Source organism: Brassica napus, chromosome A10, assembly GCF_020379485.1.
Source record: "Brassica napus cultivar Da-Ae chromosome A10, Da-Ae, whole genome shotgun sequence".
In the NCBI taxonomy this organism is placed as follows: Eukaryota; Viridiplantae; Streptophyta; class Magnoliopsida; order Brassicales; family Brassicaceae; genus Brassica; species Brassica napus.
Window position 1 is genome coordinate 8,425,153 of NC_063443.1, and position 27,319 is coordinate 8,452,471.

At 35.4% G+C, this 27,319-nt stretch overlaps 3 protein-coding genes across 4 annotated transcripts; 1 reads left to right on the forward strand and 2 right to left on the reverse strand.

The window, feature by feature from the left end:
- Positions 1-167: 167 nt before the first annotated feature.
- LOC106430567 (protein RKD4) lies at positions 168-9,849 on the reverse strand. The gene is made up of 3 exons (XM_013871357.2): positions 1,460-9,849; positions 913-1,360; positions 168-793 (listed from the first exon to the last, which is right to left on the reverse strand). The coding sequence occupies exons 1-3, from the start codon at positions 1,543-1,545 to the stop codon at positions 629-631; spliced, it is 699 nt and encodes a 232-aa protein (XP_013726811.2). The 5' UTR covers positions 1,546-9,849; the 3' UTR covers positions 168-628.
- A 1,964-nt stretch (positions 9,850-11,813) lies between these two features.
- LOC106430562 (dihydrolipoyllysine-residue acetyltransferase component of acetoin cleaving system-like) lies at positions 11,814-15,014 on the reverse strand. The gene is made up of 10 exons (XM_022692984.2): positions 14,781-15,014; positions 14,518-14,701; positions 14,350-14,432; positions 14,152-14,252; positions 13,844-13,939; positions 13,469-13,522; positions 13,219-13,367; positions 13,009-13,126; positions 12,457-12,544; positions 11,814-12,347 (listed from the first exon to the last, which is right to left on the reverse strand). The coding sequence occupies exons 1-10, from the start codon at positions 14,899-14,901 to the stop codon at positions 12,151-12,153; spliced, it is 1,191 nt and encodes a 396-aa protein (XP_022548705.2). The 5' UTR covers positions 14,902-15,014; the 3' UTR covers positions 11,814-12,150.
- An 8,206-nt stretch (positions 15,015-23,220) lies between these two features.
- On the forward strand, positions 23,221-26,352 carry LOC106430534 (RNA-binding KH domain-containing protein RCF3-like). Of its 2 annotated transcripts, XM_048742783.1 has the most exons (9): positions 23,221-23,424; positions 23,511-24,200; positions 24,278-24,727; positions 24,817-25,065; positions 25,152-25,367; positions 25,521-25,591; positions 25,713-25,821; positions 25,913-26,039; positions 26,119-26,352. In XM_048742783.1, exons 2-9 carry the CDS (start codon positions 23,523-23,525, stop codon positions 26,136-26,138), a joined length of 1,920 nt encoding a protein of 639 aa, XP_048598740.1. In that variant the 5' UTR covers positions 23,221-23,424; positions 23,511-23,522; the 3' UTR covers positions 26,139-26,352. The 2 variants fall into 2 exon arrangements, with proteins under 2 accessions (XP_048598740.1, XP_048598739.1); XM_048742782.1 differs by having other exon boundaries at positions 23,235-24,200.
- Positions 26,353-27,319: the final 967 nt, after the last annotated feature.

A 27,319-nucleotide genomic window follows, 5' to 3' on the forward strand; every position in this document is an offset into this window, starting at 1 on the left:
GAATTATCAAAATTTTGAATTAAAAGATAAATAAATTGTAGGGATATTGCCAAAAAAGAAATCTTGACCAATAAAATTATAACAGAGCTACATTCTTGCTTTAAAATGCTATATATTATTCAACCATTTCTTATAAAAGAGTAAAATTTTCACCCAACGGTGAAAGACCAGCATATCACCTCTGAAAAAGGTGTAATGAAGTTTTATTTTATATATTGATATATATTTATAAAGAAGTTTATTTCTATATCTTTTTCTCGGTAAAATTTATTTAGATATCTTTGTCTATAATGGACTTTTATTCGTTGTAAATTTGATTGTAATTTATTATTTAGTGTTTCAAAAAAAAAGTGTTTAAAAAAAAAGTGTTTCAAAAAAAAATTGTAATTTATTCAACTCACCGAACTTAATTTCATTCAACAAAATAATTGATAAACGCGTTTTAGTTCATCATGTAAATGGCTCTAATTACCAAAAGAATGATCCGATCCCTAGATATTCTTCTGACCCAAAAAAACCCTAGATTTCCTAGATTTGACCAACTGGGTCACTAAAAGAAAAAAACACCAGTCTAAATAAAATGAAAACATGAATTAGAATTGTGGAGAAATTAAACTCTAAAACAGGCTCAATAGTAACCATCATTGGCAAGTGATTTCTTTCTCTTGTACTTGGCTTTGAAACAAGCTTGCCTCAGCTTCTTTGTCCCATCAGTAAGCTCAGCATCAGGTTCTTGCTCTATAAGAACCCTATGTTCCTCCAAATTCTTCACTTCTTCATCCATGCCAACACCCTATCACCAAAAACGTATTAGATATTGTTCTTATTTAATATCAAAACTATTAAATCTCAATATTAAGAAGGCATTAAAACCTTAAATGCAATTGAAATCATATAAGCAAACGTTATTACCTTGAGATTACTAATGAGAGAGTTGAGACTCTTGAGCTTCCGGTGAGGCCACCGGTAAATTTCAAGTTCTCTGCAACGCTTCTTCAATACCGTAAGACCAACGTTAAGTTCTTTTGCCGCTTTCATTATTGGTCTATCAAAGTACTTTCTGATCTCGGACAACTCCAACTTGTCCTGTCTCTTTGCCCTAGTGTTCCTCTTCTTTGGGGCTTTCTTTTCACGTCTCTCGTTGGTACTTGGACAGTGGTTGTTTTGGACAACCAATGGTGAAGAGGAGTCACTTGAGAAGTAAGGTTCTTGAGTTAACATGAGAATATCAGATGATATTGTGTTATTCACTTCAATGTTCTCGAAGAAATCTTCAAAGCTATTGTACTGATACTCAAAATGCAACCCTGGATCTGGTCTTAGATACTCGGTATCTAGCAGAGACTCTAGCGGAGGCAACCTTCAGATGAAAAAAATGATCAAAGCCAATTTAAAAAAAAAAAACTCAGAAACGAGGTTACTTGTATAGCAAGAAACAAGTCCAGGGTTTCCAACTTACTTTTCTAGCATGTCGAACAACGAATCTGGTTCATATTGGTTTTCGATTTTCATAGAATCGAGTGGTTGAAGAGAGTTAGGATCCATTTCAAGATAGTAACTAGTAGAAACAGAGCAGATTAGATTAGAAGAAAGTACACAAAGGAGACTGTGTTGACGAAGGCATATATAGTCTCTGTAAAGAAACAAAAATTAATGTCCACAGGGAATTGTGTGCAATGTAATGGGAGTTGCGAGTTCCAAAGGGTGCAATCATTAATTGAAAGGGATTACCGTGTGACTTGAATTAATTGTCTGATCATGGGGACTGAATTGTTGGTTAGTCAATTCTTTAGTGATGCTAATGATGTAACTTATTTTCTTTTTATTCCTCCAGTCAAAGTCAATGCATGAAGTAGATAACATCTAAATTTCCGAAAATTCGTAATCGATAATTAATGAACGAACTTTCTTTTTTCGTATTAGATGATGCCTGTGATTATATGTTATGGTTATAGTGTGCATTACCTTTCAACTTTGGGTTAGGTTCCGATTTAGTTCGGTTAGATTAACTCAGTTTTGATAAAACTTTAACTGAATTTAAACAGAGTTAGTTGGTTTAGTTTGCATTCAATAAAAGTTTATAAACATTTTCAAAACATAATTGAAAATACATTTAATATTGTCATATAGTATAAATTTGACAAATTTTTGAGAAATTAATGAATAAATAAATATATAAACATCTAAGAAAATAATATAAATAATATCGAGATGACCCAGTGGTAAAGGGAATGCTAGTAACCTTCTGCTGCTCGGATTCGATATGCATTGAGAGGAACTATTTAACAAATGCAAAAGTTTTTCAGCAAATAAGTGAAAACACTTTTTTATTTTACCATTTTTTACCAAAAGAAAATCTAAGAAAATAAGAGTTATAAATATGGTAGAAAAATAAATTAATACTGAACGAAGTAAGAAATTTCATTTATACCCTTAATGAAAATTAAAACCTCCATACTATAAGGTAAATGAAGATGACTATAAGAAAGTTTCGAAACATTAAAGAAATGAAAATACTAACCACCAAGGATTAAAATCTGTAACTTGGGAATTGAAAATACTAACCATTTGATTTTCTATGAAACGTTTTTTTGGTTCTTGACATGTTAATCTTTTAATTTTAAGGGAGTGACAAGTATTACAATCTACAGTTACTATAATGCAAAAAATTCGTAGATAAAAACTGATGACATTGCCGACCATGGAAGAAAGCAAAGGAACATGGGAATCCGACAGTTGGAAGCTTACAAATATTTTCGGCCAATTTAGAACTCAATTTTCACTTAATCCAGCGGAAAAACGCTAATCTTCTTACAAATAAGAGGTTATGTGTTCACTATCCAGGTTGTACATTTACTATTTTCATTTATATTGGCAAAAAAAATTTGGTTGTGCTTCCAGTCCAACAAAACTTTGGGCCGGTACCGCTGATGAGAGGTTACAAAAAAAATGTAGTGAACAATAACGACGGAACCATAGACAGATTCAGATCAAGATTCAAATAGAAAACCATAGTGAAATTGAACAGCCACATCTTCATGGAATCGTAAGATTTTAATCTCAACAGCGATATGAAGAAACTCTATGTTTTGCGGTCAACCCACTAACCCATGGCCGGGTTTGAACTGCCCACCCACAAACCTCATGGGTCAGACCCGCCAGTTTATGAATTTATATGTCCAAAACTACTCCTTTGCGCATCTTTATTGGCTCAACCCGTAGACCACGGCCTGTATTGATATCTTTAGGTCCACCGCTGCCATATACATATAGAGTTGGTAAACATAATCATTACCCGCAGACGCCGCCATGTTTAATTGTAGGCGATTTGAAAATTCAAACTGCGGTTGAATGTATTTTATACCAGGTGGATGCGCGTCGACAAAATTAACAAAAATATTTTTTTCTAAGAAACATCATAAAACTATTTAGTTAAAATTGGCTAAAAATACTACCAATAAATATTTATGCAAAATAAATACAACCACAAGTAAAAAAACATATACTAATAAAAATGATAATTTAACAGATTTAAATACATTTCGACAAAAAAAAAGATTTAAAAACATAAACAGCATGTAGTAATTGTAAAATACTAATAACTAATAACATTACAAATTATTGTATAATTTATTTTGTAAAATAAAAAAAATAAAAGAACACCCCTTGTGAAATGAAAAAAAAAACATTAAATGTGATAATTTTTTTCTCATTGACTTCGGACTGATTTAAACTTAATAGAAAAGAAAAATAATATTTATAGCGAAATGGCGACAATTTGGACTATTTTCTGCGACAGTTTCTTTTCTCTCTCTACGAGCGGTTGTCCAGCCGGTTTTCCTGTTTCTAGGACATGATGCGTCGGTTTTTCTCCACTAAGCATGATCTTTGGTGGTTTCAGTATGTGGTTCACTCTCAACTACGAAATTATTCAAATGAAACCACCTTGGCCTTCCTTCTATTTAAGGATTTCAATCATTTTGGCTGGATCATATCACATATTCTTACCAATGGCAGAAAATATAAGTAAAAAATGCAAAATATCAGTCTTGGCATTGAAGATGAACCGGTGGCTCTTACTCCTTCTGTGGGCGTTCAAGCAGCTACTATCAATCGATTCTCGTTGGTGGTTGTTCCCATTAACCCAAGAAAACAGAATCATCGTGCTATGATCAATCAATTTCCTCGTGTTTGGGGCGTGGATTCAGTTGTCGGTTGTATCATTGCAGCAAATCATATCCAATTTATATTCCAATCTGAGGAGGCGATGCTTTCTGTCCTTCGTCGTTCCCCTTGGTCCTTTGCGGAATGGATGGTCTTTGTTCATCGTTGGTATCCAAATATTGATAGTGAAGAACTCAAGATTATTCCGTTATGTGTTTAAATTCGTGGTATTACTCTTCAATTCCTTACTCATCCGATGATTGAGTATGTAGGAGAAATTTTGGCTCCGGTATTTTATGTGGATTTTGATGAAAACTATACAAGAGTTGATTTTGTGCGGGTCCAGTTACTATGGAATGGTGATAATCCTCTTCGATTTCAGCGCAATTTTCAGTTCTCTGCAGATGTCAATACCCTACTCTCCTTCAAGTATAAGAGGCTTCGAAGTTTTTTTCAAGCGTGTGGTCACCTATCACATGAGCGACATGATTGTCCCTTAGGATTTGATGATGATCAGCTTCCGGCGGCATCAGATGATGACAATGATGATGATGGTGATGATGCAGATGGTGATGATGATGTTGGTTCGGATCCTCATGAAAATGCTGGTGATGCTAATACTGAAGGCTATTTGGGTGAGGCTCCTAGTGATGATAATTTTCAGGAACAAAGTGACAAAGATTTAAAGAGAAAGCGTGTAGGATCCTCTGAAAAATATCATCAAGAGTCAGTCGTGGTAAGGCTTCTGATGCTCCTTTTACTCCTCGGGTGCTTGGTGATTTCTCCTCGAAAGAACAGTTCTGGCGTCTCGCTCCGATGGCTGAAGTACATACGAAATTTGATAGAAGAATGGGATCAGAGCGAACGCTGCGGAAGTATAATTTCATTGAGAATATCATGGCTGGATCTTCCTCTCAAGTTTCTCCTTTGGATATGGAAGGTCAAGTTGAAGAGGATAAGGATGATGATGACGATCATATTATCCTGGAAATAGAGGAACATCGTGGTGCTGGTTCAATTTTTGGCCAGTATGTTTCCTTCATAGGCATTAATAATCTTTTTCTATCCCTGGTTGAAGAACTTGATGTGTCTCAGATTGTGTATCCTGGTAACTCCTCTGCTCTGAAGTGGTCAAGACCATAAAATATGGTGGTGGATAAATATCAAGTTGGAAAAGAGATCATATCGTCAGAGTTTTATGCTCTTCAGAAGATCAGTGAGGATTATGGAGAGGAAGAGCTTATTTCAGGAGCTACTAACCCAATAGACAAAGGCGCGGTGGACCCGATTCCACCACCCATTCAATGAGAGTCAAGGTTTGGAACTGTCGGGGCTTAGGACCAACACCTCACAGTTCGACGTCTTAAAGAAATGCAAAGGCTATATTTCCCTGACTTGTTGTTCCTCATTGAAAGCAAGCAGAAAAATGATTATGTTCGCGATATTGGTGTCTATTTGGGGTTTGAGCAGATGGTTTTAGTTCTTCCATATGGTTTTAGTGGTGGTTTAGCTGTATTTTGGAAATCTTCTATTTATGTTTCATGTATTTCCAGTAATTTCATACTTGTTGATTTGACTGTTCAATATAAATCCTTGAAGTATTAGTTCTCATATCTATATGATCATCTCTTCCTAAGTTTAGGAATCAGCTGTGGGAAAGGCTCAAACATATAGCCGTCAACAGATCAGGACCTTGGATGATTTGTGGTGAGTGTAATATAATAGTTGATCCTTCGGAGAAGAAATGTGGTCATATAAGGCAAGTTAGTAGTTGTATAAACTTCAATAATATTGGGTAACCCATCCATATTGGTAGGAAGAAGGAGAAGAGGTTGTGTAGTGTAACCCGTTCAGATCCAATCATAAAATTAAAAGCATGTGATATTAAAGATGTTCCTTTTAAAGGTAACCCATTCATATGGGTAGGAAGAAGGAGAAGAGAGATTGTGTAGTGTTGTGTAGATCGGGTGGTCAATTTAGAATGGCGAAGACAATTTCTAGTTACTGAGACTGAGTTTTTAGAGATGGATGAATCGGATCACAGACTTATGATCATTACTATTGATTATATGCAGAGAGCACGTAAGGGATGGTTTCGGTATGATAAACATTTGGTTGAGAAAAGAGATTTTGTTGATACTATTTCATCTGCCTAGAATCAGACTCAGATTATGGAAGACTGGAATAAAAAAACTTGATTATTGCCGTGGTGAAATGGTTAGATGGAAACGAATGAATCGCGCCAAATCTTCAGTTCAGATTCAAGAAAGTAGAGATAGATTGATGAAGCCTTAAGAGACAGTGTTGTATCTATAGAAGTGGTTAATGAGTACCGTAGAGATTTGAATAAAGCTTATTGTGATGAGGAGAAGTTCTGGAGATTGAAGAGTCATAATAAGTGGTTCAATCTGGGAGATCGTAACTCTCGGTTCTATCATGGGGTTACTAAAGCCAGAAGAAGTAGGAATAATATCAAAAGAATGCATGATATCAATGGGATTATGCATATTAAAGATGAAGCGAAATCTCAAATAGCTGAAGATTATTTTGTTACTATGTTTTGTACTTCAAATATGATGCAAGGTAATGATGTTCTTCCTCATATTCAATAAAAAGTTACTCCTAAGATGAATATACTGAAAGAAGTGGCTGATGATGAGATAAAGAATACAATTTTATGATTGGATCTGAACGAGCACCGGGTCCATATGGGTTTACAGCCTCCTTTTATCATCAGTGTTGGGATACTATTGCATCTGATGTCTGTTGGATGGTTAGAAGATTTTTGCAACATGAATTATGGAAGAAAGTATCAATCGTACTCATATTTGTTTGATTCCAAAATTTTCGGGGGCGTCATATATGAGCAATTACCGTCCTATTAGTCTATGTTCAGTGGCATACAAGTTGATCTCAAAGATTATGTGCCAACGTCTTCAGCAATGTTTAGCTGGTATTATTTCAAAATCTCAAGCTTCTTTCGTTCCTCAAATATCTGATAACATTTTGGTGCTCCATGAATTAGTGTCAGCTTTGTATTCTAAAATTGATTGCTCGTACCAATATGTAGCAGTCAAAACTGATATAAGCAAGGCTTATGATCATGTAGAATGGTTTTTTTTGGAAGCTACAATGACTCAGCTAGGATTTGATTCTTGATGGGTGGCGTTAACAATGGAATGTGTTCAGTCTGTTTCTAATTCAGTTTTGATGGTCTACCGTATGGAAAAATTAAGCCTTCACGAGGTCTGCGCCAGGGTGATTCTATGTCTCCATATCTATTTCTTCTGTGTGGAAGTGCTTAGTCAAATGCTTGATCTGGCTCAGATTGCTAATCAGATGCAAGGTATGAGATTGGCAAGAAGGTGTCCAAGAGTTTCACATCTTTTTTTTTGCTGATGATTCATTATTCTCATGTCATGCAACGTTGGAGGATGTCAATTGTTTGGCGTCAATATTTGATCAATATGAAAAGATATCAGGACAGAAGGTGAACTATGATAAGTCATCGATCATATTTGGTAAACGGATTCAACAAGATGTTCGTTCTCAGGTCCATCAAATTTTGAAGATATATACAATTGGAGGAGGTGGAAGATATATGGGTTTACCAGAACAGTTCAGTCGTAGTAAAGTTTCTGATTTTCAGGGAGTTGTTCAGAGTGTAAAGAATCAAATATAGCTATGGTATAATCAATATTTATCTCCAGCTGGCCAGGAGATATTGATAAAATTTGTTCTTCAAGCAAATCTGGTTTATCCCATGAGTTGTTTTCTACTCTAAAAAACAGTGTGTGATGAAGTCAACTCTCTCTCTTATTTGGATTCTGGTGGGGTCAGAATGAAGGCAAAAGGAAAATATCTTGGATATCATGAAATAAAATGTGTTTACTTAAAAAAAGAGATATGGATTTTCGTGATTTGAGAGCGTTTAATGTGGCTATTCTAGCTAAGCAGGCCTGGAAGATTATGTAGAATCCTGATTCATCGTTTGCAAGAGTGTATAAAGGAAGATACTATAACTCGTCGACAAGTTCAACTAGTTCTTCGTCTGGATGGAAATCCATTCAAAAGTGTAAAAATATTTTAAAGATGGGTTTACTTATGCAAGTAGGGGATGAGTGTAATATACGAGTTTTGGAGGATTGTTGGATTCCGTTACTCCTCTTAAGAGTTTGGTGTCCCCTTGTATTTATCAAAACATAAAGGTGTCAGAGTCCATTGATAGTGCTACTGCAACTTGGAAAGAGGATAAGTTGAATGTGTTCCTGCTATTTGAAGAGGTTGAGCTGATAAAAGCTATCAGGTTATCAAAACATAATAAATGTGATCAGTATATTTGGCCTTACACTACAAATTTGGATTATACTGTTAAATCAGGCTATTGGACAGTTACTCATGACTTTGTAGAAGAAAAATTATAGCTCCAGATGGATCCTTAGTACTAAAAGCACAGATTTGGAAGTAGAAATCCTTCCTAAGATTCAACATTTCCTATAGAAAGCTATTTATGGTGCCATGCCTACATATGTGCAACTTTGCTTAAGAGGAATCAATACGGATCCTACTTGTCAGAGATGTTGTGTGGAAGAGGAGACTATTAATCATGTTCTCTTTATTTGCCCTCATGCGCAAACCACTTGGAGATGTTCATGTTTACCATTCTTGAATTTTCAATCTCAGGACCTAGAAGAAAATATATCAGCTCTATTTTTCTCTTATGAATAGTACATACATTTCAACTAGGATCGCTAAGCTATTTTTTTTGGTGTTACAGTATATTTGGAAATCTAGGAATGAAATTCTGTTTGCTATAAGAAATATTCATCTAATGGAGGATATCTTTATAGCAGTTGAAACCAATAATAAGTGGATCTCATTTTATGTCAGTACTAGATCAAAATTGGGAAATGCCATAAAGCCTTCTACTTGGGAAACTCCTTCCCTGGAATGCTTTAAGTATAATTTCGATTGTAGTTTCAGAAAAGAAATTGGTATTGCTGGTGTTAGATTGATTGTTAGAAATGAGAATGGATTATTTATGTGTGCTGGTATGGTTAGGATTCATAATGTACTATCTGCATTACAAGGAGAAGCTTTGGATTTTCTATTTGCAATGCAATAAGTCTGGAGGAGATAGTCTTCAACTCCATCGCATAGTCAATCGTGTGGTACTTCAACATGTTCAACTTGGAAATGTGCTCCATGATATACAGCATTGGATGTCTTTATTATCGGAGTGTTCTTTAAGTTCGGTCAACCGAGAAAAAAATGAGCAGCTGATGTATTATCAAAACAAATATTAGATGATCCTCAAGATATAATTAGTTTTTCAATTTCTCCTATATGATTACTTGATTAATTGTATTGGCCGTATACAATAAAAAGTCAAAAAAAAAAAATGATTAGGATAGCACTAAAAAAGTTTTTATCATAAATATAGCACTTAAGAATAAAAATGATCAAAATAGCACTTAAATGTTTTATAAATTATTTATTTTTACCCCTTGAGTTAACTAATCCTAGACCTTTTTGTTTAGAGTTAAGGAGTGGGGTTTTGGGGAAATGATTTCTAATTTAAAAAATTAAAAAAACTTAAAATTTTCAAAATAAAAAATGAGAAAAAGACCAAAATAGCACTAAATCAAGTTTTTGTTCCCAAACTAGCACTCAAGGCCAAAAGTCACAAAATAGCACTCAAGGGGTGGGGTTTAGGGTTTAGAATTTAGGGTTTAGGGTTTAGAGTTTAGGTTTTAGGGTTTAGAGTTGAGAAGTGAGGTTTTGGGGATAAGATTTCAAATTTTGAAAAATAAAAAAATTTAAATTTTTCAAAAGATAAAATGCTATTTTGGTCATTTTAGTTTTTGAGTGCTATTTTTGTGATATAAACTTAGAAAGGTGCTATTTTGGAGATTTGCCCATAAAAAATGCTATTTTGGTCATTTTAGTTTTTGAGGGCTATTTTTGTGACATAAACTTAAAAAAGTGCTATTTTGGAGATTTGCCCAAAAAAAAATCTTTTTCTCACTTCTCAGATTAATTAGTCACCACCATAATAGTACAATGTTTGATTAACACTTCAATAACTGAATTGCAGCAGGGAAATAAGAAGGATCAAACTTCTTGTTTTTCACACTAGTGTTTTACTTTTGCCCAAATTCTTGAATGGTTCTTGTGGCGAGGGTAAGAACGTCCACAAACGCAGAGAACGATGCTCGGAGGAACCTCGCCTCTAATGCCTCAAAGTGCCTGTACAGTTATCCGGTGAAGAAAAATAATTAAAAACTAGTAAAGAAGTATGATGATGAAAGGACTCTGAGAAACTCACACAGAAAGCTTGTTGTCTGATACCGACATAACTCTTCTCACTTTATCAGGCTGCAACTGCAAAATATTGGTTGCAACACAAAAACAATCGAGTGAAATGAGAAAAAAAACATATAACGTGTGTAGGGAAATCGAACTTCTTATATTGGTAGAAAAATGTCAAACCTCTTTATCAACGTCTAACGTTGTGTATACAATCAAAGCATGTTCTTCTGATTCGAAATTCACATCCAATTTACTGCAAATTTGGGGAGGGGAAAACAAACTCTGTCACATACAATCACTAACTTCAGTCAATCTCTTATTGAATAAAAATTCAAATTTGTTCGTGTCATTACAATGTAAACGTAGAGATTATGATGCAATCCTAAACCAATCTCTAAGAAGGAAGATGGGAACTTTGAAGTTTAGATCAAAGAAACTCCTTTCAATTGTGGCAAACCAAAGATTTCAATAATCGAATCAGTATGTGAGAGCCCAAATCAGAGAAGACGATTCATAAGATTTAGGTAAGAGAAGTTACCAGCTAAAATCCCAAGCTTGGTTAGAAGGAGCACTTGCAGGGACAGTCGCAGCCATTCGTTTTTTTTTTTTTTTTTTGCAGCTTTCTTCCTTTCGTAGCTAATAGAGGTTTTAGCCAAGAAAAAATTAAAAGCTTTGTTTCGACAAAAAATAACAGAGAAGCTGAGGGTTCGTTCGAGTGGGCTACAAAAAAAGGTTTAATGGGCTTTTGGCCCAAAACTTCTCTCTGCGATATAACTTGGCCGAAATACCCTTTACCCGTAAACAATGGTGTCATGAAGAGTATATGCCATGGGAATATTTTTGCATGAAGGAATATTACCAGAATCTCGTCTACGGTCTTACTCATTTTTGCTATCTCTTCGTTCTCTCTCCATCTCTCTCAAAGCTCTTTCTATTGTTATGAAGATTTATACAGTTCAGCTAGGCATCATCTTTCACGATAGATAATGTTTTTCCAGCTTTGGTTACAGACAAAACCAGTACCACCAGGCATGTTCTCTTCCCACCTCTTTGTTTTGTTTCTTTTGTACATATTTCATAACTAGCTCTTGCCTCTTGTCTTTGTTCGTAATCTCATAACAAAAAAATTGTTCAAGTACTAGAAGCTTAGCTTCATATACTCAACATATTGTTTTCATGAAACCTAGAATATTTTAGCATTAAATTGTTTTCTAGCTAGTGGTTAATCTTATCCTAGTATCAAAAGATCTTGGCGTTTAATCCTCTTTATACAGAGATAGATAACCATAGTCTGCAGAAACTTAATCACAAACTTGTATGTTATATAGGAGGGGAGGTACACAGAAAACATTTAAAGTCTCAGTTGAGGTTAAGTCTTGTCTTTACAATACTACATTTCGATCCGAGGTAAATAGAATATAACAAAATGTTTGTCTCTCTACACAAGTACATATCAACAGTTTTGTATTAATCTCTCTTCCTTGTAAAAGCAGCATCTCCTACTCTAGCGTCCGTACGTTTCTTCAGCTTGATCATTGAAGCATTGCATAACCAAAGCTGAAAGAAATGGCAGATTACAATGAGTCTAGTTGCTAAAGTTCGATTTTATCTTGGCATTGTTAAGCAGTCAAGGAGCTTACCGGTGTATGAATTGAAGTGTGAGAGGTTTGTTGGTTATGTAAGAGAAGGACCAACTTTGATGGGTTTCACCACCCTCAAAGCTCTTCTTGCATACTCATAAACCAACACCAGAAGCCCGAAGAGGAAAAGTAGACAGCGATGAAACTTTTCCACTATGAAATGTGAAGGAGAAGCGGCACTCTTGCCTTCTGATGAGCTTCTAATAAGTGATATTCTCCTCTGGAAATAACCTGAAAGAGAACAAAAGAGAGCAAGCAAATACTGATGTCAGTCTCAGAACAACATTCAAAGAAGAAAACCTGTGGTCTTAAACAATGGATGAATTGTGTATTTCTATACCAGGATCTTCCATGGTGAGGTTAGTCCAATCAGTTGCTGTTTTCTTCACTCCTGACGCTTTGATTAACTCAAGAAGAGATTTATTAACCTGTAAATTGATCAGTGAGTTATGTTAATCATTTCTTACAGGTTTTGGGGAAATAGAGATACGGCTAAGAGCAAGAAAATATTTTTCTCTCTCTACCACCATATTATAGCACAAGAGCTGACAAGTTAGGTATCATTATGATTGCTTGCAATGGTTGATCAGTTACTACAGCAGTCGAGAGTTCTTCCTAATATGCTCACTTAGACTTTATCCATATAATATGATTAAATCAGTTCATCAAATTCATAGTCAACTCACTCTTATTTTCAGATTAGTATGATTCTATTTCAGTCTTTTATATATTTTCTGTTAAGTTGTGGTATGATAAGCATAAACATTAACTGCAGATTAAAGGAGATAAGGGACGACAACAAAGACGCATTAGCGACCAAGTCTTTTCAATACATCAGAGACGCAAGAGAGACAGAAACGTTAAGACACGAGTAAATAGGACAGAACAGTACCTCCTCTGTTCTCTCGTGGCTTACAAGATGGCCTCCATGAAGATCAACCATTCTAGCAACAGGGTATAGCCTCTGTGCCAGTCTTCTCGCGTGACATATCTGAGCAATGACATCATGTCTGCATATAAACCCACCACACAGGCTCAAATTAATTGTTCGAATAGGCAGAAGATTCTTTCTTTAATTCTAACTGCATCTGTGTCCACATACCTTCCATGAATGACTGAGACAAGAAATCCAGCAGAGCGTATCCGTTCAGTCTCTGGTGTTGTGATCTTGTGTAACCAACAAGCGTTAAGTTGGCCGTCAAGCCCGTCCTTTGACTGCATTCCAGTTTCTGATATTCCTTTTACATATTGCTGCAAATTTGCATCTCTTCAAACATTAGTTCCTTTAGATCACAACATCATTAGTCAAATGAATGATTTATATGTCTGCATTATCAAACCAGTGTGCTAACCTCATATAGGACATCCCTCCTTGTGTTGGTGCCTATGCGTTCTTTTAGGTAATCCTGCATATACATGTATAAACAGCGTAAGAACTAATCTCTCACAATTTTTCCTCGTGAGGGTAGCCCATCACAGAGTTTTATAGCCAAATCATTCTGCTAGCATCTCCAAGACCAATAATAATATGATTCAATTTCTCAATCTATGCATCGCTCATAACAACCACAACAGAGAAAAACAGCATCGCACTTTGCATAGAAAGAAAATTGCAGTAAAACATTTTTCAAACTCCAATCATCAGATTTATTTACAACCGTTCTATTATGTCAAAAAAAAATTTGTTCTTATAAAAAGTTCAGCACATCAAAAGAAGATCTCTCCACCCGTGAATAATGTGTATCCAAATCAACTTTAGCTCTTTGTTGAGGGGTCTTTGCCATCCAGAAACGTATCGCAATGGAAAGAGTTAGCCGGTCAAGCTGAACAAACATAGAAACAAAAAAGGCTAAAATCAGATTTGTATCCAAATGAAACAGTATCTGTCTGTCAGAGAAACCAATCACAAAAGAACAACTACTCTTATCTTTACACAAAGAAACCAACAGATTCAACAACACGTATGAACAAAAAGTCATTGCTATCAAAGAAGAAGATTGAAGAAATAGAGCCCTGTGTTTCATCCAAGTGTTACCTTGGGGAAACACTCGAAACCTCCACCTGTAACGTTAAGCAACGCAAGAGAGAGAATCCTTTCAGGAATCATTGCAGCTAACTTGCAAGCTATCATAGCTCCTGTTTAATCCACAAACACACAAAGAAAGAAGGCAAGAGAAGAAGAATAAGAAAGAAGAGACACGAGACTCCTTAACGTATCGATCAAAAAAGTTACCCATAGAATGCCCAATCACGTGAGCTTTCTCCCAACCCAAATGATCCAACAAACTAATCGAATCCTTGGCCATTATAGTTGTTCTGCAAAGCACAAAACTGATGGATGAATCGAAGTAAAGGAACATAAAGCACAAAGCATAGGTTATTCACTATTGAGAGTCCTCACGTGTAGTCAGATTTGTGGGTGGGAACGGAGCTACGACCCATGCCACGATTGTCGAAAGCGCAGACCTCCATGCCTTGGCTGGTTCCTGAATCATCGGAAACGATTCCGTCGTCGTCGTTGGGTTGATCCGTTCCCGTCAAGCCCTTGATTTGAGGTCCCCACGATTCATGGGTTCCGGCTAAACCTGCACAAAAAGAGGAAACCTTTGAGAATTTCATCGGAAACCCAATTGAAATCAAGGTCGGAGATCGAGAGAGAGAGACCTATGATGAGAAGAGCTTTGGAAGGACCATGACCGTAGGTTCTGTAGAAGATCTTGACGCCGGCATTGTTAAGCGTCGTTTCTGCGTCGACGTGTTCTTTCACAACCTCGCAATACGGCATCGTTTAACGATTACCTTCCTCTTGAAAATTGGGTGGGATTCGGATTCAGCAACCGGAATAAGAAGAGAAAATGAAGAACAAAAATGACTTTTTCTTTCTCTCTAAAGCGAGAGAGAGAGAGATTGGACGGCGATTGGTTTGGTGGTTAGGTTCGGTTCGGTTGCAGGTGGAGGAAAAGACTGCCACGTGGGACTGGTCGGTTGGATGGCGGGTAATACTAATATCTACAAAGTCAACGGTCAAATTTGACATGGAACAGTTGAGATTTATTCAAAAACATCGGTTTTGGCATTAATAAGGAACTTCTTTCTAACTTTTTGCCAGGAATTATTTTGTTGACATAGTCCCATATGGATTAGGTGCATACCATACCATGTTCGAAAACGCGGCGAGTTGGCCCGTTTAATCGCTGCTGAAACGCAAATCGACCATCAGTCGTGTCGATTTGGAGCAAATCGGTCAAAAAATCGGAAACAAAAAAATATGTCTCTTTATTCTAAATTTTAAGCGTAAAATTATGAATTAGGTTCGAAATCTTTCATATATGGGCAAATCACATCGAAAAATAAGAGTAGAATGTGAAGAATCATGAAAACAAAAGTGAGAAATCGAAAATTAGGGTTTTTTGCTCGACAGGACCAGATGTAAAAGACGAGGGAAATTCAATAAATTTGGATTCATTAATGCGAAATCCAAAAAAATTGACAAAAATGGGCTTTAAGCTTGCTAGAACCCATGACCCGTGACACCATTTCATCAAACAAGGAGGAAAAACCAATGAGCTACCACAAACTCGACGGTATTCGTAACGTTAAAATATATATATACATATAAATAATTTAAAAATCTTAAAATTAATCCCTGATTAATCTCCGATTAATTTCTGATTGTATCATTAATCGCTAGGCGTGACCCGAGCGTACATGGAACGCCTAGCGAGTTTCCGAACATGGGATGCATATAAATAATTTGAATATGCTTATTTATTCTCAAGTGATTTAACTCGAACGGGTTAATATTGTTTTTTACACTGTTATTAAAACTGACTAAGGGCAGGGCTACGCGCAAGCGCGGAGTCGTGAACGTTGTTGTTGCTCTATCTTAATGTATCTATGTGATGCTTTTTTGTGAAGTTTGTATTTTGTGTGGTCATTAATTTTTTAAAAATTTGTATTGTAATAGGGTTGTGGTGTCCTAATGAACTGTGCTACTTTTCTTGCAGTTGATGTTATGTATTTGTTGTGTTGGCAGAGTAGTTTACATGGTGTGATTTATTTGTTGTGGTAATTTTTCACATAATGATTATGCTCTCTGTGATTATATTACATATCTTCTCTTCGTTTGGTATTTTCATTTATCATCATTTGTTTTGTTTCAAATGTGGTGCATTTGTGGTATTTGGTTGCTTACAGTGAGTTTTGTCCTCCTTTCGTAACATTTGTTTCTGAGAGTTTTATAATAGTGGGGTAAGGGCTTGAGAATTCACATAAGAGAACAAAATTGAAACACTGCAGAATAATAATCATCTTCTTTTCTAAAGGTAATTTGATATAAGCCTCACCATAAACTGATGCTGATCATGTTAATGAGAATCATTTTGGCAGTTCCTCATCTTAGAAGTTCCTGCTACCATCAGCAATCTGAAATTTTTAAAAAGAAACACTGAGATTGGGTCGAGACATAACTTTAAGTTTTGAGTTGACAATCACTATAGTTGTAAAACATGCACTGGTTTTCAACGAAGCCAAGACGATACGAGGGATATCGAGCTTCCATGGCCTTCAGATCTTTGACACTTTCATGTTCACCATGAGCCTTATAGATTTCATGGAGAACCTATCAACTTTGACGATCGAACCGTCACGTAAATATGGGCGGTAGTGATTGAATCCATGAATCACTGAATTCTGAGTAGGCAGTCAAATGAGTTAACTCAAACTTCTTTTAAGAAATAGAAAAGACAGAGATGGAAGATATCATGCGTGATAGAGTGAAGATGACTATACCTTTTCATCTAGGAAAAGGAGGGTGATTCTCATAAATACACCGATTTCTTGATGTTAAGGGAATCCCAAAAGCTGAGGAGGCAACCAACATTGAATTGAGAAGTTCTACCAAGTCGGAGAGCTTTAAAGGTTGAGTGGGGAGGGCTGATTGAGCAACAACATCAGAGGAAGACATACAAGATATTTCCGAAGGAGGCTTCTAGGTTTTGGCGAGAAGATAAATAAGAGAGCTTGTTGGTGTAGCTTGATTCCATTCTCATTCCTCTCCTATTTATAGGGTTTGAGGTGTTTCTTCGGTTTTGATATGAAGCTTCGATTGTAAAGAAAGGGAGGCAGAGAGTTTGTGAGAATGAATGGCTTTAATGAGAACTGAAGATTCATTGTATATGTTAAGAGAGAAACGTTGAACAAAGGGTAAGCAAGAGACAGAGATGAAGAGATAGGGGGAAGTAGAAAGATGAGAGGAAGGATTTTTTTTTTAAGAACAACGAATGAGACAGTGATGTTGAATCCTCGAAGAAGAAGAAGACTTCTGACCTAATCAACTTTAACTTTTAACCTAAAGTTTAGCTTTCTTTGAGATACAAAACAAAACCTTATTTAATAAAAAGGCTTGACATATGGGCTTCGAGATAAATCAGCCCACAAATAATATAACGAAATCAGCCCACATTTAAATAACGAACAAAAGCGGGAACATTGGCAGATGAAATAACTACTGTTTAAGTGGGATCCACCAAAAATAAATGTACCTGCTGGAGATCGTTCATATGATGCTTATGGGCTGATTTGTCCGAATTCCACCAAACAAATGAGCATAGATCACATTTCAAAGCCCACTCGGTTGGAGAAAAAATATTAAATGTGAGGTCCACAATCTGCCCATGTGGACAGCCTCAGTAGTGAAGAAATTGTCCCATTATAATATAGATTTGGAACATATTACATCCAAGAATATGACAAATAATGAGAAACTAATGGTCTTTCCACACCGGAAAATAGAAAAGATAAACATGATTGATGACGCATTAGCAATACCAAACTAGTCTTGTTTTGAAAGCAAGGTGAATTAGATGTTTCCGTTCTAGCAAATAGCAGATGGACTTATAATACCTTCAACGAAATCACGACAATAATTCTCATAGTTTTGGTACGTCTTCTTCTTCAGTTGTGTTGATCAATTTTGTCCCAAGTTAGCTTCAATTAAGATACCGTTGAACAAGCTTGAGCTACAAATTACAATTCATATAGATAGTCAGGATTGAGAATTCACGTCCACAAACCAATACGATAAAAACACAAACCACACAAAAGGGACAATAAAACCATAATCAGATCCAAAACGAAGCAAGATCCGTTTCTGGAAAAAGGTTCCACCTCAATATCGAGAGAAATTGATATCTCTCACCAGTCACCACAAAAGCACCGCAAAAGATGCAGAAATAAGAGAAAGTATCCAACCATAAATTATTGTTAGAAGTGTCCATAAATTATTGTATATAGGATTATCTCAAATCAATGTGGTAGCAAACAGTGAACAGAAAATCATAAGTAAGTAGCAACCGTCTTTTGACAAATCAAGATCTGAGGCCGGTCGGTGGTTTTTCTATCACCGGTACCGGCCTCTCACCTTTACCTTTTAATTATTTGTTTGCCTTGGTCCTCCTCACGGATATAATCTGCTTGCTGGTGAGAGGTCCAACAGAGCGGATGCATGTAAAACACTGAGAACTTTGTTTCGGTGTCTCTTCTCTAACTTCTAATTCCATAGTTGGATACCTATGTTTCTATTAATTTTTCATCTTTTTGCTTTGCTTTTGAGGTGAGAGATATTAGTTTCTCTCGATATTAGGGTGAAACCTTCTTCGAGAAATGAATTTTGCTTCGTTTTGGATCTGCTTATGGTTCTATTGTCCCTTTTGTGTGGTATTTGTTTTTTCGTGTCGGTTTTGGGACGTGAATTGTCAATCCCAACTATCTACCTGATTTGTACTTTGTAGTTCAAGCTTGTTCAACGATAGCTTAACTGAAGTTAACTTCGGACAAAATTGATTAAGGTAACTGAAGAAGAAGATGTATCAAAACTATGATAATTATTGTCGTGATTTCGTTGAAACTATCAGAAGTCCTTCTGCTATTTCAGGAACGAGAACACCTAATTCACCTTACTTTCGAAACAAGACTAGTTTGGTATTTCTAATGTGTGATAAATCATGTTTTTATTTTCCGGTGTGGAAATTCCATTAGTTTCTCATTATTTGCCATATTCTTCTATGATGTAAAATATTTTAAATCAGTTTCAATAAAACAATGTTAAAAAAAGAAAACCATAAGTTACATATAACTGAAACAAAAGATGTTCAATCAAAATTCAAGCCATTAAACTACTTTCAGGTCTAGAAATGGCTTACAATACACCTATAATACACTTCTATGTCATCTATAATTGATCCCCATGTTTTAACTTGAACATAGGTTCTAGGTTATAATCTGTATATTAATATGTTAGAAACGGTAATTTATGTGCTTACCAACACATGTATTAAGCAGAGTGATCAAAACAATGCAGTTTTGGCAATGGACCAGAAAGGGAAAGCGGCCAAGAGAAACCGAACTCCAAATGAGAAGAGAGCCCACTCGCTTGTGTTTCATCCGCACAACGGTCATATTCAAAAGCTGAGGTCAAAGAAAAAAAAGCAAAGGACTGATGCAGCAAGGATGGAGAGGTGTTAATGGAGTGAAGCTGTACAACAAGCTCTCAACCCTTGATTCATTGAAGAACTAGGATCTCTCTATCAGTCTATAACACTAGGTTTCAATTGTGTTCTATAAATTTCATCTATTTGTGATTGTTGAAACCTAAGAATGAGTGTTATGAATTTCAGTAAAACAAAGCTTCATCTTCTTCATTTCACCTTTACTCAAAATTCTTTAACATGATATGAAATGAATTCATTTAAAAGTCATTGCAAATTGATGTAGTGTTGGCAACCAACTTGGTGTATAGCTAAATCAGTAAATAATTTGATATAATATTAGAGCATAATAATTTAGTAATCAGAGGTTACTCTATTTTAACTACTTTTTTTTTGTAGTTAAGACTTCTGTATGTTCGGTCCCCCCGGCCGTATGCATATATGCCTTTGTATTGTCAGAGGTTAATAATGGAATTTTATCTTAGCACTCCACGACTTATTCATCCTTCCTACTTTCCTCACTACTTCACTATTTCCGTACACTATGTATCGAGTTAGAGATCCACATGTTTAGTGGACTACGGATTTGAGATATATGCGACCACCAATTAACATTCTTAAGTTAATCTTTAAAATACCTTGTTTGGGTCGCTATAGCAGCTCAGTATGTTGGATATACTCATTCTTCTTATATCGGTCTTTATTTCAGGTTGTGGAGCATGGTCTTGGTCATTGAGAAACAAGCTGTCACTCCCACACGTATGAGCAGAAAATGTGTGAGATGTAACATATTTTATACACTTTCTTATAATTTTTTTTTTCTCTGGTAAACTCGGAATGTTAAAAAAGAGGAGAGCTGCTGAGTGTTGATCTGAGGTTTGTATGTTAAGAGATTCTTTCGTTTAAACACTTTTGCACCAGTGAAAAAACACATGCTTACTGATTGCGGCATTTCTTTCCAAAGTCAAACATGATTCAGGGGTCTATCAATATCTATTGTTTATTCAGTTTAGTTTCAGAAATAAACACAAAAGAAAAACCATAACACCACTAACCAAAATTTTAATATAGAGTAAATTACAGTTGCTTACTTTTACGATAGTTTAAAGATTGTAAAAAAAAAAAGATATATCTTAGATATTTAATACTTGCTGCACAAATTCAATACCCAATTAACATGAATAAAACTAAAAAAGATCATAAATTGGGAATTGAAAAGAAATTATTGTCATAAAATCCTTGATCTTCAAATGATTAAGCTTCAGTTTGGTTTCGTTGGTATCTGTTACTAAATACGTTATCACACAATCACTTTAAGTATGTAATCAAGGAAGCCACTATGTCTGGCAATGGAATGTATATTATCTTTCACTCCCACCAATGCATTGAGAACCGATGATTCTATGACAATAATTTACTGCAAACAAAATCAAAACATTTGACCACCGATACACTATGTATCTTCCCATGGCATTGTAGTACAATTCTTGATGGCTTTGAGGATAAGACAATTTTAATTTGAGAAAATTACATAAAATAAGGCTCATTTGGAGATATCTTTTGTTACCAAAATAATTAATTGAGATATTAAACTTGAGATATTAAACTTGGTAACGATTCCATTTTGAATCATGATTCCATTTAAAAAAACACATTGTCATAAATAAATAAATATAAAATCATGTTTTTGTCTTATTGTATAAAATTTAAAATTTATTAAAATTTAATAAAATTAAAATATAGAGAACAGAAATATGAAAATATAAAACTAAAAATAAAACTATAAATTATCTTTATGCCCTTAATTTTTATTAGAGATATAACATATATATTTAAAATATATTGTGTCAATTATCTATGAAAGATTAAAAATGATTAATTTTTAATAATTTTTATAAAATTAATTAATTTATTTTTTCACAGTTATAATCTGAAATCATTTAAAATTGTTATAAGGGATTTGTTTTTTGTTTCAATTTGAATCATATTTTTAGCCATAAATTTTATTAAATTTTCTTATATTTATATATATATATATATATATATATATATATATATATGGATATATGATTCCAAGACGTATCTGCTTCAAAATCTTACTTCTATTCTTTCATATAGTTCCGTTCGGCGTACTCAGTTTCCGATCGTGCCTACTTCTTTCTAAACTTTGTATTAATGCGTATTTCATACTGAACTAAACAAATATCCAAAAATACTACATGAACTTTACACGTCGTACCTTTTCATTCCCGAACTTTATAGTAGTGCTTATTCCATATCGAACTAAACAAAAATTCAAAAATACTACTTGAACTCTCAAAATCGTGCTTATATATATTGACTGTCAAAGGGACTACTCATCCGTTAATTTATCAAAACAACATCATTTTAGATAAATTCTGCAAAATAAAAAATTAAAAAATACTACATAAACTCTAAAAATCATGCTTATATATTTTAATCGTCAAAGATGTTAGTCATCCGTTAATTTATCAAAATGCACCATTTTGGATAAATTCTATAAAATGAAAAAATAATTTTTGGAAGATTCGAACTTTCACACTAGTGGACAAGTATAAACTAAATATTTGAATTAATAATAAATCATTTAACTTGTTTTTTTTAAACACAATCATTTAACTTGTATAATAATGATTTTTAAAGTTAAATTAAAAATAATAATTATAAATTTATTTGATAAAACTAAAACAATAAAAAATTTATAACGTTTATTTGATTAAGCAAAAACTGATATTTAAGTTAATGTTTACACAATGTATACAAGAAAGTTATTTTGGTCTAGCAATTAATATGTCCTTATTAGTCCACCAATGTGAGAGTTTGAACCTCTCAAAAAGTTAATTTTTAATTTTACAGAAATTTATCCAAAATGACATTGTTTTGATAAATTAATGGATGACTTACACCTTTGACGGTTAAAAAAAAATATTTTACAGAATTTATCCCAAATGATGTAGTTTTAATAAATTAACGGTTGACTAATACTTGTTACACTTAATATATATATATATATATATATATATACATTGAAACCTCTATAAATTAATAATGTTGGAACTACACCAAAACTATAATTTTTTTATTAATTTATAGAGATATTAATTTAAAGAGGTTATACTGTATATATACGATTTTGAGATTTCATGTAGTATTCGTTTAGTATGAATAATGCACTACTATAAAGTTCATGTTGTTGTGGAAGCACCGTAGCCTATTGGTTAAGGTTTAAAGGCTTCTACATCCAGGTCTGGGGTTCGAATCCCAAACTATGCAATTTATTGCAGATTAAAGGAAATCCAGGTTTCAAGTTCCGGAGAGAGCGATTTATTAAACAATTATCCAAACTATGCAATTATGCAGGTAGTATTGTCGGTTGTCGAATCGTATATATAATCTTTCCTATATCATAATTGTAAGATCATAATAAATCAGCGTTAAAAAAAATAAAAATAAAGTTCATGTTGAAATATACCGTTTTCCCAAATTAGTTCTAAGTTCTAACATTTTACCAAAAAAAGTAAAGAAAAAATAAATAAACTATGAAGCATTCCCAAAGTCTCAAACACCTAAACGAGTACGTTTAGCATATAAGCCAAAAAGCCAAGACCGTAATGAGCGCACACCACTAACCTCGCACGGTCCCAACTTTAACAACTCTCTCTTCGCGATTCTCAAGAACCCTCTCACGATAACTAATCTGAAAACCTATTTGCATTGCTCCGTCCCCAGACAAATTGACGGAAAGTTTCACTCCATTTTCCCGAGAAAAAGGAAAGAAAAGTTAATTAACTGCGGAACTTGTAGGTTCTCTTGACTTGAAATTTGGGGGCGAGATCGATATAATGACTAGTTGATTGGACTTTTGATTTTTTCATTTTGCGATTAGCGAGTGTGTGTAATGGAGAGATCTAGATCGAAGAGGAACTATCACTATGACCAAGACTATGACGGAGATTCCATCGGAAGGTCTAAACCTCGCTACAACAATAACTACCACAACTTTGGCGGCGGCGGCGGAAATAACAGATACCGCGGCGGCGGTAACGCACGGCCGTCGAAGTCTCACTCCGACACGATGGCGACGACCACTTACCGTGTCCTCTGCCACGACGCCAAAGCGGGAGGCGTTATCGGCAAATCCGGATCCATCATCAAGTCCATCCGACAGCACACCGGCGCGTGGATCAACGTCCACGAGCTTGTTCCCGGTGACGTCGAGCGTATCATCGAGATTTCCGATAACCGTCGGCGTGACCCCGACGGGAGAATGCCGGCGTTCTCTCCCGCTCAGGAGGCTTTGTTCAGTGTCCACGACCGCATTTTGGAGAGCGAAGCTCAGTACGGGTACGGCGTAGCTCCGCCGCCGGAGGATGAGGAGGATTACGGCGGTGTGAGGCCTGGAGGAGGGAAAGTGGTGACGAGGCTTGTGGTTTCCAAGGTTAATGTTGGTTGCTTGCTTGGTCGAGGTGGCAAGATTATCGAGCAGATGAGGATTGAAACCAAGACTCATATTAGGATTCTTCCTCGCGAGACTAACTTACCTCGTTGCGTCTCTCAGTCTGATGAGATTGTTCAGGTCTGAGTGTTGCTTCAGAACATTTATGAAATGGTGAATCTTGGTTATGAATTATGAATGTGTGTTGCTTCTTTCAGATTGTAGGTGAACCTGCTGCAGTGAGAAACGCTTTAGGTATTGTAGCGTCGCGTCTAAGAGAGAGTCAGCATCGTGATCGCACTCATTTCCAGGGGCGTGTACATTCACCAGAACGGCTACCAGCTGATGACTACATCCCACAGCAGAGAAGACAATCTTCAGATAGGTTTAACCATGGCAATTTCAGGAATAACAGTTTCAGCTCACGCCAATCTAACTACGCAGATGAAGCTCCAGCAGCAGCTTCAGGTGGTGAGAATGTGCAGCAGCCTTTCTACACTGAAGAGCTTGTGTTCAAGATTCTCTGCCCTGTTGATAAGATTGTTAAGGTTGTTGGAGAATCACAAGGAATAGTAGATTTGCTTCAGAACGATGTGGGGGTGGACATGAGTGTATCTGACCCTGTTGCTGGATCTGATGAACAGATAATTACCATTTCTTCAGAAGAGGTACTCTTTAACATCCTTAGATCTTCTGCAGCAGTATCTGTTACATATCAACTGTGAACTTGAACTTCTGGGTTCTTTACTTTGAATAGGCCCCTGATGACCCGCTTTTCCCTGCTCAAGAAGCTTTGTTGCACATTCAAACTCAGATCGTAGACCTAATTCCTGATAAAGACAACCATATAACAACGAAATTGCTCGTCTCATCTAGAGACTCAGGATGTTTGGAAGGGAAAGCAGGATCAGTATCTGAGATATCACGATTAACTGGAGCAAGCGTACAGATTCTAGCTAGGGACGAAATGCCCCAGTGTGTTTCCATCAATGATGTTGTTGTACAGGTTTTTTTTGTCTAATTTCGAGGACTTGTGCATATAATATTATAAAGTACTTTTGGTCTTAGAAGAGAATTTTCATGCGTATGTAGATTGCTGGCGAGATCAAAGCAGCTCGGGATGCACTTGTTGAATTAACCTTACGGTTGCGGAGTCATATGTGCAAGGAGCTCTCGCAGAAGGAGACACCACCGGGTTCCACTTCCACAACTGGCCCTCTTGAAGGTGTTGCAGGAGTAATGGAGGTAGCTTCATCGAATAACACAACTCAACCCCGTGAAGGACTCGCAACCGCGCCGCAATATAAGGTTTTTGTCTCATCTACAATCTTTTCAATACAAATGCGTTCATAATCAGTTAGGGTCCCACGTATTGACAGCTAGCTAAACGTAACACTACCGATGCACAAAATGGTTACTGTTCATGGATTTACATATACTGTTTGTCCCGAGTTTTTCTAGGAAGGTGGTGGATCAGTTGCAAAGGGGGGTGAAAGTGAACACCGGGATGAGGTTCCTGTCACGGCAAGCAGGTAGAGAAACTCCCAAACTTAAAATTATTCTCGCTGTAACCATAGACAAAAATATATTCCACGAAGGCGAGAACTATTTGTTTCACACATCTCCTTTCTGTTGTTATTTTTGGACCTCTAGAATGTCGGTGGCACTTGTTACTAGGAGCACTCTTGAAATTGTCTTACCAGACGAGGTTATTCCTAAGCTTGTTACGAAATCAAGAAACAAGCTTGCACAAGTCAGTGAGGTGAAACTCTCTATTAACTGGAACTAGATTGGTTTGCAAAATCATGTCTTGAAAATCTAATCTTCTTTCACTCTTTACCATTTGATCACAGTGGTCTGGAGCTACTGTAACATTAGTTGAAGACCGACCAGAAGAAACACAGAATGTCATTCGTATTTCGGGTACGCCAGAGCAGGCAGAGAGAGCACAGAGCTTGCTTCAAGGCTTCGTCTTGAGCAGTAAGTTTGTCCGTCTCTTTTCAAACTGAATACTGCCAAGTATCATATACGACTGATCTTTCCTTTTTCTTTGTTTCAGTACAAGACGATGGACCCTGAACTTTTAGACATGTGCATTGGGTTAACGGAGGGAAGGATTCAATCAAGACACTGCGAAATGGAGTTTGTATGAATTGTTGAGTATTAGGATTTAAGTAACGGGTAGAGGTTTAGAGGAACATTTTGAAGTTGACGCTTTGGTTTTTATGTTGTCTATTAGTCGTTTCCTTGCCCTTTCTATAACCTATAAAAGTCATATAGTTTAATCCCTCCATCCAAAGTACTCTTAAAATCTCAAAAGACCTTTTTCCACATGTTCACGCATACTTGTGCAGTGATAGAATAAGAGTTAATTGTCGCATAAACAAAATTTATCCATAGCATCCATTAGGCCTGGGAAACATTTACCGGAACATAGAAACCAAACTGTGCCAAACTGAATTTCTTAAATATCTGAACGGCATGCTAGCTGCAAAAACGAAGCTCGAATAGTGCTTATATAATTCAGCAATCCTCGATAAACATTCCAATATTTAGTCAACATTAGTCTTTGCTAAATAACTGTTTATTTCGACGGAAACTTAACAACATGATTTTCAAAGTATATGAAAAAAAAACACAAATATAATGGTCAATAAAATACTAAACTTATACATTTTTACCAAAAAACACAAACACTTCAATAATCCAAAGTATATATATATATACTTATATTAACCATGCCAAATTAAATATAAATTTAGTCAACATTAAATTCCTAATTTAGCTTCGGAATCTTTTGTGTTATTTTAAAATGCATCATAGAAAATACAAAATAAGAGACTAAAACAAAATGATATTCACATGCCAATCATTTGTTCTTTCTCTAGTCTTAGTTTTTATCAGTGTTCTAAAACGCGCTAGGCGTTCATTACGCGTTAGATGATTGTATAGTGTCTAGCCGTATAGGCGGATGTCTAAACGGGGTATATGCAGATATATACTTTTACACGAAATATAAGTATAAGATTAATATATATATATTATTTTAAAAAAAAACTGAACATAAATCTATTTTAAATCCACTTTTAGGTATAAGTATATACTTTAACATATATAAATAGTTTTAACTTATAAAAATTAAAGTCATTTTAAATATATAAATATGATAAATTTAAAATGATTTTGCAATATTATACTAATATCTACAATTATATAAATACATAAAATAAGTAAAAGTAATATAAATAATAACATTAATA

What these genes read in the sequence shown, in the direction of transcription:
- LOC106430534 (XM_048742783.1), top strand. Translation starts at nt 23,523, where the DNA reads ATGGAGAGATCTAGATCGAAGAGGAACTATCACTATGACCAAGACTAT. An exon ending in TTACCATTTCTTCAGAAGAG is followed by an intron (nt 24,728 to 24,816) that starts GTACTCTTTAAC and finishes TACTTTGAATAG; the next exon opens with GCCCCTGATGACCCGCTTTT. An exon ending in GTTCCTGTCACGGCAAGCAG is followed by an intron (nt 25,592 to 25,712) that starts GTAGAGAAACTC and finishes TTGGACCTCTAG; the next exon opens with AATGTCGGTGGCACTTGTTA.
- LOC106430567 (XM_013871357.2), bottom strand. Translation starts at nt 1,545, where the DNA reads ATGGATCCTAACTCTCTTCAACCACTCGATTCTATGAAAATCGAAAAC. An exon ending in TTGTTCGACATGCTAGAAAA is followed by an intron (nt 1,361 to 1,459) that starts GTAAGTTGGAAA and finishes TTTCATCTGAAG; the next exon opens with GTTGCCTCCGCTAGAGTCTC. An exon ending in CTCTCATTAGTAATCTCAAG is followed by an intron (nt 794 to 912) that starts GTAATAACGTTT and finishes TTTTGGTGATAG; the next exon opens with GGTGTTGGCATGGATGAAGA.
- LOC106430562 (XM_022692984.2), bottom strand. Translation starts at nt 14,901, where the DNA reads ATGCCGTATTGCGAGGTTGTGAAAGAACACGTCGACGCAGAAACGACG. An exon ending in TGGATACACATTATTCACGG is followed by an intron (nt 13,523 to 13,843) that starts GTGGAGAGATCT and finishes ATGTATATGCAG; the next exon opens with GATTACCTAAAAGAACGCAT. An exon ending in GCCACGAGAGAACAGAGGAG is followed by an intron (nt 12,545 to 13,008) that starts GTACTGTTCTGT and finishes ATCAATTTACAG; the next exon opens with GTTAATAAATCTCTTCTTGA.